General features: G+C 46.3%; 1 protein-coding gene and 1 long non-coding RNA gene across 3 annotated transcripts in view; one reads left to right on the forward strand and one right to left on the reverse strand.

The window, feature by feature from the left end:
- The window catches only part of CUEDC1 (CUE domain containing 1), a 119439-nt gene that overhangs the window by 94404 nt on the left and 9549 nt on the right, over nt 1-15486 (forward strand). The window contains exons 5-10 of the mRNA XM_036757407.1: nt 7575-7701; nt 8707-8893; nt 9277-9363; nt 12655-12741; nt 14336-14429; nt 15382-15440. Of these exons, the coding sequence (XP_036613302.1) occupies nt 7575-7701; nt 8707-8893; nt 9277-9363; nt 12655-12741; nt 14336-14429; nt 15382-15440 (641 nt within the window). The remainder of the gene's footprint in view (nt 1-7574; nt 7702-8706; nt 8894-9276; nt 9364-12654; nt 12742-14335; nt 14430-15381; nt 15441-15486) is intronic.
- Nucleotides 9060-13585, reverse strand: LOC118848499. 2 transcript variants are annotated; one of them, XR_005010254.1, is made up of 3 exons: nt 13453-13585; nt 10615-10948; nt 9060-9998 (listed from the first exon to the last, which is right to left on the reverse strand). It is a non-coding gene; the product is annotated as an uncharacterized LOC118848499 (long non-coding RNA). The 2 variants fall into 2 exon arrangements; XR_005010255.1 differs by having other exon boundaries at nt 9802-9998; nt 10615-10945.

Below are 15486 nucleotides of genomic sequence, written 5' to 3' on the forward strand. Positions count from 1 at the left end.
CTCGGAAAGGGAGAAGCAGGTCATGGGGGAATAGGGGAATAGGGGTGGGCTCTGCAGGACATTTAGAGTTGAAAGACCTGGGCTAGGTTTCTGGTTCTGTCGTGTGTGAGATCTGAGGCAAGTCATTCTGCTGGGCATCAGTTTCCTTGTCTGCCAGATGAAGCAACTGCAGACTAGAGTCTCTATGGTCCGTCCAAGCCTAAATGCCCAGGACTGCCATGACTTTTAAAGAAAGGAGAGTTGGCTCTCTATCTCCAGTGAATCACGGGGAGGCAGTGAGATGAACTTAGAAGGTCTTTCAAGACCTCTTCCCGACCAAAACTCTTCCACAGTTTGGGAATATGGAACTAATCAACTTGTTGACAGAGTTCTGTGGGGAGGTCAGACACCACAAATGACTATATTTTCCAGGCTACAGCATTCTATTATAGAATTACTAGGGAACAGGGGTAATTTTTTTTGTCCCAAAGTAACTGAAGCCTTTTTAATGGTCACCAGAGGTAGAGGTATTAATGGAGGATGGTTTTATTCTTGCCAAATGCTTCTTTTGTAAAGTCCTAGGGAATCCCAGAAAAGCCAAGGCTGGTGTGTGTGTGTGTGTGTGTGTGTGTGTGTGTGTGTGTGTGTGTGTGTGTTTGTGTGTGTGTGTGTGTGTGTGTTTGTGTGGGGGGGGGAGAGAGAGAGAGAAAGAGGGAGAGAGAGACAGAGACAGAGAGATAGAGACAGAGAGAGAGGCGCAGGGGCTTGGGTGGAGACCACAAATAGGATCGTCGATCTAGAGTTGAAGAGATCTCAGAGGTCACATAAGCCCATTTTGTTTTACAGATGAGAAAACTGAGGCCTGTAGAGGTTAAGTTACTTGCTCAAGGTTACACAAGCAGTAAGATGAGAGGTAGGCTAGAAAGAGCATCTTAAAGTTCTGTGGGAGTAGCTAGGATTTTTATGTGGGTCCATAGTTGGAGCCCTCACCTAGCTTTCTGGCCTTCAAGCTGGGCCTACCATCTGTGCACTTGAGCTCAGGGTGAGTGATCTCTCCTACTCCTCAGGGGCTCTCAATGCTTTGTAGAAACTGAAGCTGCTATTCACAAAGCCAGAGAATGTTGTCTGTCTTTTCTGTTTTTTTTTTTTTTGGTGGTGGGGGGGAAAGAATTTCAATTAAATCCTACTGTTTATAGAGAAGGAAAAAAAAATAAAAGCTCGTTATTAATTCCAAAGAACTTGAAAGTGGGTACACTTAATTGACTTAATTAATATCAAAGAACTTGAAAGTGGCCACATTCATTCATGTAACTGCTGAAAAAACTACCTGCAGTTTCAGTCAGTATAATAAAACATCTTAGATAAATATAATGGCGGGTAATTACTAAGCTCAGGTGGAGAGATAAGCGCTTGTGATTTCATTGGTTTGGGGAACTCCCAGGTGATGAAATGCAGACACCTTCTCTTCAACTTAAAATCTTAGAGAGTTGCTTGGGGCACTGAGAGGTTAAGTCATCTGCCCCAAGTGACACAGCCTGTTGAGCAGTTGTGGGGAGGGTAGAAGAGTTTCCTCAAATTTTTTGTTCTTAGGATCCCTTTACAGCTAAAAATGATTGAGGACTACAAAGAGCTTTTGTTTATGTGGCTTATATCTGTCAAAAAAGGGCAGCTAGATAGTGCAGTGGATAGAACACTGGGCTTGGAATCAGGAAGACTCGTCTTCACGAGTTCAAATCCAGCCTCAGACACTTACCAGCTGTGTAATCTTGGGCAAGTCACTTAACCCTGTTTGCCTCAGTTTCCTCATCTGTCAAATGAGCTGGAGAAGGAAATGGCAAACCACTCCAGTATCTTTGCCAAGAAAACCCCAAATGGGGTCACAGAGAGTCAGAAACAACAATAACATATCTATCAATATTTGCTTCAATAGAAATTAAGATGATACATTTATAAATTTATTAATTCATTTAAAAAACAATAAACCCATTATATGTTAATATAAGTAGCATTTTAATGAAAAATAACTATTTTCCAAAACACAATCAGTGAGAAGAGTGGCACTGTTTTACATACTTTTGCAAATCTCTTTAATGTCTGGCTTAATGGAAGACAGCTGGATCCTCATCTGCCGCTGCATTCCATCTGTTGAGATAATGTTGTTTTGGTTAAAGTATATGAAGAAAATCTGGCCTCACACAGATATGTAGTTGGAAAAGGGGGAAGTATTTTAATAGGCAAATAACATCTGAGTATTATTATGAAAATAGTTTTGACCTCTAGGACCCCTTGAAAAGGTCTCAGGGACCCCCAGAGGTCAAGGGACCACATGTCGAGAACGTTAGATGTGTTAGATGGAGGACTGGAACCCAAGTCTTTTTACTTATATGGGCAGCTCTCTCCCATCTCCCATGCTGCCTCTCCTAGGTATAAACATGTAAATTTGTTTGTTTAGAACCTCAGCAAAGACTTGGTGTTTACTTTAGTGAATGGTGGTTTGTGATTACAGGATGGGAGCTTTCTTCAAAGAGCAAAGTGAAGTGTGTGGCCCCAGTAGACTTTTGACCAGTTGCCATTGCTTGCTTCTGGATCTCTTGAGCCATTTCTTTGGGGATGTCATGGCCATTTTCCCCCCAAATCTATTTAGTGCACCTGTAAGCCACCACTGGGAACTCCTCTCCAAGCCTTCCACTCTGGCTGACTTTTCTTTCTGTCCCCCAACATTCCAGTGGTATTCCGGCTGACACTACTGAAATCACCTGGAAGGTCCCTTCCAGTACTACAGACGTGAATGAGTCCATGAACCTTTGAAAGTAAGGGCAGAACTGCTAAGATTGCTTCTGGTGGAGTTTCTTGCCTTTGTTCAGGTCGTTAGCTACCCCCCTACCCAAGAAATGAATGGAGGCTGTTGTTTTAAATGCTGTGGCTTCTTCAATCTCTTCTTCCTCATTTTGGTAGTAACATACAGAAGCACTGATGACTTTTTTGTGACTTTTATATCCGGCTACTTTGCTGAAGCAGTTATCTCTTGGGTTTTTTTTTTTCAGAGAGGGGCAGTTAAGGAAAATTGATTCTCTAGCTCAGGGATTCTCATCTTTTTGTGTGTTATGCACGTAAAATCTATGGAAATCTATGGATTCTTTCTCCAAATAATGCTTTTGAATGCATAAAATGAATTAATAGGATTACATAGGAACTTTGGGAAGCTAGATAGCTCAGTGGATAGCATGCTGGGCCTGGAATCAGGAAGACCTGAGTTCAAATCCAGCTTCAGACACTTATTAACTGTGTGACCCGGGGAAAGTCACTCCACCCTGTTTGCTTCACTTTTCTCATCCGTAAAATGAGCTGGAAAAGGAAATGACAAACCACTTCGGTATCTTTGCCAAGAAAACCCCAGTGGGGTCATGAAGGGTCAGACACAACTGCAAAATGACTCAACAACAAATAACAGAAGACCGATTATTACTGATTCCCACGGCTGCTAGGGCCTTCTTCAAAATTACTTTCTATTGACTTTGCATATACTTACATGTATACACATCATTTCCCAGAGAGAATATAAACTCCCTGAGGGCAGGGACAATTTAAATTTTGTCTTTGTATCTCCAGTGCCTAGCACAGTGCTAGCATAGCATGGCAGGCGCCTAATAAATATTTGTTGATTAATAATAGCTAGCATTTATGTAGTGCTTACTATGGTAGGCACTGTGCTCTGCAACTATGATTTCATTCGATCCTCACGACAACCCTTGGAGGTAGGTACTGTTATTTTATTCCCATTTTACAGTTGAGGAAACTGAGGCAAGTTAAGTGACTTGCCCAGGGTCACACAGCTAATAAGTGTCTGAGGCTAGATTTGAACTCAAGGTATTCATGACTTCTGGCCCAGCATTCCTCTCCACCACACCACCCAGCTACCCTCATTGATTAAATGGCACTGGACAGGAAGTCTGGGGACCTGGGTTCTAGTTCTACATTTGCCACTAATTTACTGTGTGACTCTGGACAAGTTGGTTTCTTTCTCTGGGTCTGTTTGTTGATTCAATTAGACTAGATGATCTCTAAAGTCTCCTATTTCATGATTTTAAGTGTGACTCATTCTAGAACACAAGTGGGAGGGTTTGGCATTACTTTATTAAATGGTCTCTAGTCAGTCAGTCATTCTAAGCTTGTTAAGGACCTACTATGTACCAGGCAATGAGCTAAGCACTCAAGGGTATAAAAAAAGGCCAAGGATAGTCCTGGTCAAGCCCAAGGATAGTCACAATCTAACGGGGGACAACATGCTGACTGCTATGGACAAACATGCAGGATAGATCAGAAATAATCAACAGAGGGAAGGCGCTAGAATCAGGGAGGATCGGGAAAGGCTTCCTGTAGGAGGTGGGATTTTAGCTGGGACTGGAAGGAAGCCAGGGAAGCCAAGAGGCAGAGAGGAAAAGGGAGAACCTTCCAGGTATGGTGGACAGAAAGAGCAAATGCTTTAGCTCAAGAGATAGAGTGTTTTGTTTGAGGAGCAGCTAGGAGGCTGGTGTCAGTGCATCCTAGAGTATGTGGGTGTGGGGATAGGGGTATGGGGGAGGGGGGAACAGTAAGGTGTAAGAAGACAGGAAAGATGACGGGGGCTAGGTAATGAAGGGTTCTGATGGCCAAACAGAGATGATAAAGCACCAGGAGCTAGGGATATAGGGATGTATCAGACAGAGGCCCTGTCCCCAAATAGCTTACAATTTAACTGGGGAAGGGGGATGGGGGAGGAATACTAAGTGCATAAATACGGGTTTACTGACTGCCCTTTATCTCAAAGTAATGCTGCAAATGACAGATCTATGGAATCAAGCATTATTATAAAGGGAAAAAATGTTTTTGTCTTGGCTGCCTGGAGTTTTCCTGGTGAAATTACAGCCTTGGCATTCCCCCTCCACCCCCTTCTTAGTTCATTTTTGACATTCCATTCAGACCAGAGCTGATTTTGGAGACTCTCGTTATTCCAGGGCCCCAGCTTGCTGGCTTATGAGCCGAGCTTGGCTCCTCTGGGGTTCGCCTCTCGATGGGTAGGGCTTCCTGACTGTCCCCCCTACCCCCAGGAACTCAAAGGAAGTGTTGGGTGGAGCTTGCGGCTGAGGCCTGAGCCTTGTCTGACCTCTAATAGATAGGTCTCTGCCCTTCCCAGTGATCCTCTCGTCAGCCTCCAGTGAGGGACTGCTCACTGTCCTGCATAAATAGCTCTGGGACTTTTGGCTCTGATTCTTGGCTGGGTCAGATGTGGTATCGGGCTGGGCTGCAGACACATTTAACAGATGAGAACACTGAAGTGAAGGAAATAGAATTCATATGTGGCAGACGGGGATAGGTGGATAACTCCCTCTACCTTTCTCATCCTGAGCCCAAAGGAGATCAGCACGTCACAGAGAGAGGACTTGACTCCCAGGGGGATTGACAGGGGATTTCAGAGGAGATCAATCCACTAAAATGTAATAATAATTTTTATAACAATAGTAATAATTATTATAGTAGATGCCTATATATCTTTAAGGTTTACAGATTATTTTACATATATTATTTCATTTGACTCTTACCAAACTCCCATGAATACATGCTAATTATTATCTTCGTTTTACAACTGAAGAAACTGAGGTATATACAGGTTAAGTGACTTGCTCAGGGTCACACATATAGTGAGTGCCTAAATGAGGATTCTCTTATAGATCCAACAATCTATCCACTAGGCCAAACTGCCTCTTCTTTTTGTAGAGAAGAAAGCACTGGACTGAGCTACCTGGGTTCTAATCTCAGCTTCGTCACTAACCATCGAGGAGAAGTTGCTTCTTCCAGGTCTTGGTTGCCTTCTCTGTGAAATTAAGGACTTGGATTTAATGGTCAATAAAGTCCTCAGCTAGGTGGTGCAGTGGATAGAGCCCTGGGCCTGGAGTCAGGATAGACCTGAGTTAAAATCTGGTCTCAGGTACTTACTAGCTGTGTGACCTTGGGCGAATCACTTCACCCTGTCTGCCTCAATTTTCTTACCTGTAAAACAAGCTGGAGAAGGAATTGACAAACCACTCCAGTAGCTTTGCCAAGAAAACCTCAAATGGGGTCAAAGAGAGTCGGGCATGATGAAAAAGACTCAACAACAACAACAAAGTCCTCTCCAGCTCTAACATTTCCTAGTCCTGTAGTTCCTTAAATGTTTGCTCAATGGGCCTAGCATCAAGTGAACCAGGTGATTCTCCTATGCTCCCTGTGTGGCATATGAAAAGAATTTTGTCTATGGGTTCAAATCCTACCTCTGAGGCCAACTACCTTATCGCCTTGGGCAAGTCACTTAAGTTCTCTGGGCTTTAGTTTTGTCATCTGTAAAATGAGGGAATGGATTACATAGTCTCTGAGATCTCCATCAGCAATAAATCTCTGACCCTGTGAAAGGGACAAGAAGCCTCTTCCAAGATGAGAGATACCCGGGAAAAGCTTCTTTCTAAAGCAAGAGTTGCTCTCCAAGGGAGGAGGCCGGGGAAATCAAAACCAGGCCAAGGAAATGAACGCTCCTTTCCCCCCTGCCCCCAACATCGAGGCTGGTTTGTTCATGTGTCATTTCCCTTATTCAGCAAACCATATGTCTTGTGGGAGCCGTGGGGGCCTGTCCTGCAGGCCACAAAGGAAGTATGGAAAGGAATGTCTCCTAGTCCACAGATTAGACATTGATGGTTCTCACTATCGGCAGAGCTGCCCTGGCTTCCCTCTTCCCTGGTAGTACCTGCTGCCCCTGGGCATCAGGAAGGGGCAAGGGCAGCACTGTTTCCTGCTTATTTTCAGGGGTGGGGCATAAAACCACTCCAGTCTAACAGCTTTACCTCTTTAACCTCTTCCTCTGGGTAAACTAACCCACTTCCTTATTTTTCCAAATTAATGTGACATAGAATCTCTCTCCACTTCTTTTTAGCACAAAGAGTGGTAGTAATAATTCCTTGCAATCTTAAAGTATGTTCATGTATCAGTCAGTAAATAAACATTTATTAAGCACTTACTATGTGCCAAGCACTGTGTTAAAGTGGTGGGGGTACCTATATGAAAAAGAAAGATAGTCTCTTCCCTCAAGGAGCTTATAAGATAATGCGGGAAAGAGAACACACCAAAGGAAGCTGGAAAAGTAGGGGAGGAAAGAGAAGGTATCTGGCACATTGGCATGATGGAGAAGTCCAAAGAAATTCAGCTGGGTGGGAAATGTGCATTATCTCATTAGAGCCTTTCAGGAACCACAGAGGTAGGTAGGAGGGAGTGGCAGAACTCTTTACAGACGAGGAGATTGAGGTCTACATGTACAGGGAATTTGTAGCACTGGCTAGGACTAAAACCCAGCTCTCTTGATCCCCAGGCCAGGGTTCTGTCTGTGACAGCCCTCTGGTTCCTATGAAGTGGGGCTTAGCTTGGTATGTACTTCTAAAGTTAGGGCATGAGGAGGGGGTGTCATCCAATGGCACTGCCCATCTCCTCCCAAATTCCATCTCGTTGGCAATATGCACTCTGGTTAGGCACTCATTGATTTCTCCAGCCTTTGGCCTCACTGGTTTGCCCCTCTCTTACTTGTTCCCCTACAGGATAGACGTGCCTGGTGCTGGGGTCCCCCCAACCCAGAGGCGCTATCGCAACTGGAACCCCCCACTTCTGGGCAACCTTCCTGATGACTTCCTTCGAATTCTGCCCCAGCAGTTGGATAGTTTGCAGGTAAGAGGGGAAGGAGCTCATGCAGGGGGCAGGTAGCTGGGGGTAAGGTAGGTGCTAAAAGTAGAAATCAGAGATGGTCTGTCCTTTCCTGTCTTCTGTCCCTAGTCCACCAGACCAGGTTCTGTTTTGTTGACAGAGAAGCAAAGATTTGGCATCTGCCTGTTTCACTTCCCGATTTTCTGGGTTCAAACTGTTCACAATGGGGTTCAGAGGGAAGTGACCCCAAACAGGAAACCTCTTCTCAGTTTCCTGGCTAGGTCTAGATTTCCTGGCAGGCCAGGTAGATATAAAAATTCTTACGGTACATACTAGGAAAGCAGGGGCTTAGGAGCCACCCCATTGGACAGCCTCCATCCTGGATAGGACTTAGGCAAGGGGAAGTGGCCAGGGGCCAATGAGGTTATTTGCCCACAGAACATGTGCCCAAGGACTTGGGGTGGCAATGGGGAAGGCAGAACCATGCCAAGTCCTCAGGTATATGCTTGTCACCTCCTCTCCTGCCCTGGAGACAACTGAGTCTGTCTGATTTGGGGGAAGAGTGTTAGAACTCATTTCATTTAGGACCATCTTGTGAAAAACCCATGTGTAAAGGCAGTCTTGGGAAAAGCTCTGGGTCTGGACTGAGAAGGCCTGAGTTTGAATCCTGGTTCTGCCACTTTTTATCTTTGTGACTCTCAACAACTTACTTTGCCTCTTTGGGTCTCAGTCTTCTCAGCTGTAAAATGAAGACTTTGGATTAAGTAGGCTTCAATTTCCCTTCCAGTTCTGAATTTATTTTCTACAATTTTCTAACTACAGAGCAGCATCTCATTCCATGGCCAGGATCCCGAGGCACATTCCCTTTGTACTGGGATCTTGGGACCTGATTACTTCTTTCCTCCTCATGTAACTAGACTGGAAGCCTGAGCCTGAGTATCTCATTGGATCCTGGGAAAAGAGCTGATTGGGTCTCTGTGTGTGGCTACATACATACCCCCCATGCCAGTGCTTGTCTCTCCCCTGCAGAATACCCAGAGTGGCCCCCCGAAGCTAGGGCTTGGGGAGGTCAGCCAACCCATGGCGGGAAACCTGGAGGAGGAATGCCGATGGAAGCAGTACCTGGAGGATGAGCGCATTGCCCTCTTCCTGCAGAATGAAGAATTCATGAAGGAGCTTCAACGGAATCGAGACTTCCTCCTTGCCCTAGAGAGGGGTAGGAGGCTGGGAATGGAGGGTGGAAAGGACTTAGTGCTTTTCATGAATTTTGTCACAGAGTGTACAATAGGGCAGTTTGCATGTATTTGCTTCCCAGATGATCTTAACTTAGGGTACACCTTGTTTTTGTTTTTTAAAAAAAAATTTTGACAACTATATTTCAATACATTTTGTTTCTTTTATAATCTGATATATTTTATTTTGTGCATTTAAAAACATTGTTCTGAGGACAGGTCCATAGGTTTCTTCAGATTGCCAAAGAAGTCTATGACACTGCAAAGGTGAAGACCCCTTTCTCTAGCCAGACCTTCAGTCTATCTACCTGTGCTTCTGGTCACCCAGCCTGGGAGGTCACCTGATGGGATTTCTTTCCTTTTCCAGATCGATTGAAATATGAGTCCCAGAAATCCAAATCCAGCAGCATGGCAGTCAGTAATGACTTTGGTTTTCCATCCACTGCTGTTGCAGGTAACACCCCCCACCCCCCCACCCCCGCCACCATTGGCCCTAGCAGCCTGTCCTGCCTAAGGCCCAGATTGGATAGAGGCCTTGCAAAGGAGTGCCTACACCCCACTCCTCTGCCTAGCCCCCTCCCCAACTCTTGCTTTCTTTCCTTGTTAGTTGTTACAGATTTGGGGCCTGGAGCAAAGGGAAGACAGAGAATAAGAAGCTCCTTCCTTAAAGATGGGGAAAAGCTTTTCCTCATCTTAGGGAACTAGGTCAATGAGTGGAGAAATTTGTTGTTGTTTGGCCGTTTCAGTCATGTCTGACTCTTCATGACCCCATTCGGGGTTTTTCTGGCATAGATACTGGAGTGGTTTGCCATTCCCTTCTCCAGCTTCTCCAGGCAAACAGGATCAAGTGGCTTACCCAGGGTCATACAGCTAATAAGTGTCTGAGGCTGGATTTGAACTCATGGAGACAAGTCTTCCTGATTCCAAGCCCAGGGCTCTATTTACTGCACCACCTAGCTGCCCGGTAGAAGAAAAAGGGACTTAAATTATTCTCCTAATTCCAGGGAGGGTGGTTTGGGGTGGTGGGAGTAGAGAAGACAGCAGAGGTAGAGGAACAAGGCCAACATGAGAGACACCAAACATATTACCCTGCAGAGAAAAGAAGTCACAATGTATAATCTTTGTAATGTATTTTTGTAGCCAGTATTTTATTTAGGATTTTTTGCATCCATATTCATTAATGAAATTGGTCTATCATTTGCTTTCCGTTTTCACTCTTCCTAATGAAGAGTGGGGAGCAGGGGAGAAATTTGAAAGGTCAGGGAGGGGGGCCACTTCCAAGTGCCAATTGCTTTCCGTCTACGCAAAGGAGTATGTCCTTCCTGGGAAACACATTTACTTTTCTCCTGGTGCTCCATCTCAGTCAGCTATTAATCTAAGGTTCTGGCCCCAGGACTGTCTAGATCAGGGATTCTTAACCTAGGGTCCATGAACTTGCTTTTTAAAAATATATTTTGATAACTCTATTTCAATATAACTGATTTTCCTATGTATTTAAAAACATTATTCTAAGAAGGGTTCCATAGGCTTCACCAGCTTACCAAAAGGGTCCATGACACACTAAAAAGATTAAGAATCCTTGGTCAAGAAAGCAAAGGAGTCACTTAGTAATTGGCCAAGGCCTTTTTAAAGCATGTGACACTCAGGCAGGTCTCTGAGCCTTGGTTTGCTCATCTGTAAAACAGGGATAATAATACATACTTACCTTACACTTTGTGAGCTGTTTTCAATCACTGGGCTAAATGGGCAGAGATGGCATGCTTGGAGTCAGGAAAGGTCAGTGTTCAAGACGATGTGATTTGGAGCAAGGGCCTTCAGCTCTCAGTGTCTTAGGCAACTCTACAAAACCCAAAGTTGTAGACTAGCAGCTGATCTTCCTTGGTGGAAGGAGTTGCCTCGCTGGGAGTTCCCCAGTACCGGAAAAATCACATTATGCTTTCCTCCTCTTCTCCAGTTAAAAGCTCTCTCCCTTCAGGAACCATCTCAGATCTTGCTTTCTCTGCACAGTTTGCCCTCTGAGTGGATACCTATGTGGCCTACTAGAGGGAATGAATCACTGAATAAATAAAGCATTCATTAAGCATTTACTAGTTGCAAAGCACTGGAAATATAAATAGAAAAGTAAGGGGCAGCTAGGTGGTACAGTCAAGGGAGTGCTGGCCTTGGAGTTAGCAGGACACGAGTTCAAATCCGGCCTCAGAAGCTTAGAAGCTGTGTGACCCTTAGTCGATTAACCTTGATTGCCTTAAAAAACTAAGAGTAAAGCATTTAGGAAGATTTTCTCTAATAATGAGATCCCAAGTCTGTTCCAAAAAGCAAATGTGAGCTCTTATTACATTATTAATAAGTATACTAAAAGCCAGGATTTGTCTTCTTTGGGCACCATAGTCTGGGAGCCCTTAGTTAATATTGAACCTCAGCCCCCAATAGCTGTCCTGTCTCAGAGAAAGAAAGCTTCTCTTAGACAGAAGCTCTAAGCAGCCAGAGGCTTCCCCTACACAGGATCTAGCATGGAAGGGGAGTGGGGGAGGGGAGAGAGTTTTCCCCTAACTAGAGGGAGGGCAGAAGGATTGTGCTCTAAACTGATCCCAGCTTGGGGAGAGAAAATCCAGGGGAACTGATTAGTAAGCAGAAGGTTGAGGAGCTTAGATGTAGCCAGAGATACATCAGGGTGTCTTAATGACCCTTCTGTCCTGGATCCTGAATTAACCAAAGGCAAAGGGGCTGCTGAGAACTTGGCAATGACCTCAGGGTGATTTAAGAGGCAGGGTGACTTTGAGATTAATGAGTCACCAGGGCAGGTTTTGGGGGAGGACAGGAAAAGGACTGTGGCTGGTTTCTGGATAGGCAGGAGAGACATGTGCAGGTGGCACATTTGACTCACCCTCTTCCCCTTTATTTTCCTTCCCACACTTGTCTCTGACACTAGTCCTTTCTCCCAAAGGAAACTGCTCTTTCCCATCTCTCCATCCCACCTTGGTAGCAGCAGATTATCCTTCATGGGAAGGAAGACTGTGAACTAGGGTGGGCTCATGCCTTCACATCCCAGGTCATTAGTTAGCCTAAGACATGGGTAGTAGAGAAGAAGGAAACGGACAGAATTTGAGGAATGGAAGGCACTCATCTACAAAGTACCATGTCCTTGAAGCCTTCCTTGGAGGAGGATCGTTCCTACCACCTCCCACCAAAGCTCACTCTGTTTTTGGATGGTTCTAGTTTTTAAGGACGTTTCCCCTAACTTTGTGTCTAAATTGGCCTCTTTGCTCCTGGTTTTGCCAAACAGGACAAGTCTAATCCCTTCTACATATGGGATGGCCATTCACATTCTTGAAAACAGTTTCATGTTCCCCCTGAGTCTCCTCCTCATCCTAAACATCCCTATTTCCTTCAACCAATTTAACAAGAGCTCCAGAATTTAGGAAGGAGAAGGCAGCAGTACCTGTGTTATCCTATCTTTTTTCTGCTTTCAACTCCCTAAAGGCAGAAAATAATTTTTCTTTTATCCCATATCCCACATTGATCTGTGATTCTGAACTCTTCCAGTCTATAGCCAAGACCTGGCAGCCAATCGACTTAGGAGCGATGCTGTCAAAGCCCAGGGGGTCAGGCCTACCCTCTCCATTTAAGGAGCCTCAGAATACGGCAGCTCCTCCTTAGCTTGCCTTAGGAGGATCTGTCTCTCCCCTAGTGTCTTAGGGGTCATGAGCCCTTGGCTGGCACCACTCACTCTGGCATGTTCTTTTAGGTGATGCTGCCTTGGGAGCCAGTGAAGCCAACCCTGCTGTGTCTGAAGATGCCTTATTCAGGGACAAGTTGAAGCACATGGGGAAATGTGAGTGTCCCACTTGGGGCAGCAGGGTGGAATGCCCAGGATTCAGGGCTCAGGTACTCCCCTCTGTTGAAGGCCCTCCCTGCCTATGTTAGGCACATGGGAGAGGAGGGAATGGGGAAGGGGAGGGAGAGGGGGAGGAGGACCACCCAAGATTTTGCCCCATAGCCAACTCAAGATTGTTTGTAGTATGGTCTTAATGCCAGGCTGGCTTCCCCTAGCGGTTTCCCCCCTTTCCCACTCTGCCTCCCCCAACCCCCGCCCTCCCAGTATTTTCTGCACACCAGCTAATCAGCATGTGCTTAGGGAATGCAAACTCATGTTCACATCATCTTGAGCCAAACAGCCAGACATGCTTAGGAAAGTAAATCTGTTGCTGCTGCCAAGCCCCTCCCCAGCCCTTAATACCCCGCCCCGCCCCACCCCACTTTCAGCCTAGTCCCCCTGCAGAAAGTCAAACCTTGCATTTCACAGTCCAAAAGGAATTAAAAAAAAAAAAGATCTATGGTTCCCAATTATCTGCCCCACACCTCCCCTTCCTTCCTGTGCAGTTTTTAAAAGTCCTTCTTGACCCTGTACCCGGCTGCCTGAGTGTCCCACCTCCCCCCAGCTCTTTTCAGCCTTTTTCCATGGTAGCCTGTGCCAACCTCCCATCAGTGCTCAGAGGCACCCAATCCCTCCTGTCCTGCTCTCCCTCCTGTGCCCCCAACGTACCAAAGATTGGGTGATTCAGGCTCCATTTCAGGGAAGATCAGGGATTAGTCATGGAAATCCTAGAACCAACCCTGCTTGCTTGGGAGGGAAGGGGAGGGAGCAGAGGAGGGAGGGGGAAGACACTTGGTTTGTTCTGGAGGAGTTAGGAAGAGGAATGCCCGGATCTTTGGCTTGTTGTTTGCCATGGCCTTTGGGGCGTCCTATGCTGCCCCTGCTGGCCAAGTTTCAGATGGCACCCCTTCTTCCTTAAGCAGCCGCTGTCCCTGTATCCTCTTTGACCCTTTCACCTTCTGGCAGTCTCTCCCCACAGCTCCTGGCACTGCCCAGTGCCCTCTCCCTCCCCCAGCCTTTTCCCTTCCCCTCAGTCCCAGCCCTGCGCCCTCCTCCTCTCTTAGCCTGGTGCCTTTTTCTGTCTCTCTCTAGACTTGTTCTTCCTTTTCTCACCCCCCTCCCTGTGCCCACCTCTTGTCTCCTAACCCCATGTTTTCCTCTTAGCCCTGTGCCCTCCTCCTCTCCCCCCACCCTGTGCCCTCTTCTTCTCCCCCAGCTCTGTGTCCTCCTCCTCTCCTCTCCCCCAGCTCTGTGCCCTCCTCCTTTCCCCCAGCTCTATACCCTCTTCTTCTTCCCCAGCCCTGTGCCCTCCTCCTTTCTTAGACCTGTTCCCCCTTTCCTCTCCCCCAGCCCTACACCCTCCTCTCATCCCTCGTCCTGTATCCTTTTTCCATGTCCCTTCGGCAGTTAAACTCCAAAGAAAGGGAAATGAAGAAAATTTGGGCTAGACTTCTTTCCTCTGCCCCTCTAGTTCAGAGAGGGTTAAGTTCTGGGCCCCTCAGTGCCAGCAAAAGTCGTTTACACTTCCCTGTCCCTCCTGTTTTGCTTACAGCCACCCGGAGGAAGTTGTTTGAACTTGCCAGGGCCTTCTCTGAGAAGACCAAGATGAGGAAGACAAAAAGAAAACAGTTGTTGAAGCACCAGTCGTATCCTTCCCAGCTCCTTCCTGGCCAGGAAGGGTGTGTGTGTGTGTGTGTGTGTGTGTGTGTGTGTGTGTGTGTGTATACATACACACTCGAGCACTCACGCATGCCAATGGGTACACATGCACGTGTACGCTCAAAATAGAGGATGTGAATGTAGGTTCTTAAATCAGGTGAGGCACCCAACTGGATTTTATGTGGCTGGCTAGTTCCCCAAGTCATTCTGGGGTACCTGGCCCCATTTCTTAGTCAGTTCAGTTCAGTATTTGCTTGTCCCTCATTACCAGTAATTCCCTCCTTTCCTGGTGCCTAGCCCCAGTGTTTGAATGGTGGGGAGGTGAGATGAAGACAGGATGCAGGAATGGAGATGAGCCAAGGGGCCATCCCACATCTTTTAAGGAAGACTTGAAGCCATCCCACAGTCTGTACAAACGACCTCATTTTCTTGTTTCACCAACTGAGGTGATTCATAAACTTCTTCGCTTCCTTCAAATACATCGAGCGCAAGCCCCATCTTTTGTTTCATATGTACTAATAGGAGGGTTTTCTTTTATTCCTATCAAGTCCTTGCCTGGGTACAGTCCAGAGTAGGAGCTCTGGAATCAAAGGCTCTCCTGGGGACAGATGAGCATGCTGAATAAGGAATGAAGGTCCTGGAGAGTGTTATGAGAAATGGGAGCCATAGATTGTAATATTTCGGGGAGAGGGGACATCAAGTTACCTCATACCAGCCATCATGCTCTGTAGCCAATCTCTTCTTCAAGGGGGAGGAATCAAAGGGGAAAGAGGGTAGGATAACTTCAGTGGAGGACACTCTGGGATCTAGACTGGGAGCCTGGTGGCTGGAAAGGACGTGGATAGGCAACTAGTAAGTGAGTGGCTGGAGGGAGTGGAGTGGGATGTAGATAGCGGCATGGGCCAGGCCACTGAATGGTTTTCCTGAATGCAAGGGCAGGCTGGGGACAGCAGCATCTACAGCTAATCTCCTGGATGATGTGGAAGGCCATGCCTGTGGTGAGGACTTAACCTGCTGGGACTGAGAAGGGAGGAGGGGCAAAAT

Source organism: Trichosurus vulpecula, chromosome 4 (assembly GCF_011100635.1).
Source record: "Trichosurus vulpecula isolate mTriVul1 chromosome 4, mTriVul1.pri, whole genome shotgun sequence".
Classification (NCBI taxonomy): domain Eukaryota; kingdom Metazoa; phylum Chordata; class Mammalia; order Diprotodontia; family Phalangeridae; genus Trichosurus; species Trichosurus vulpecula.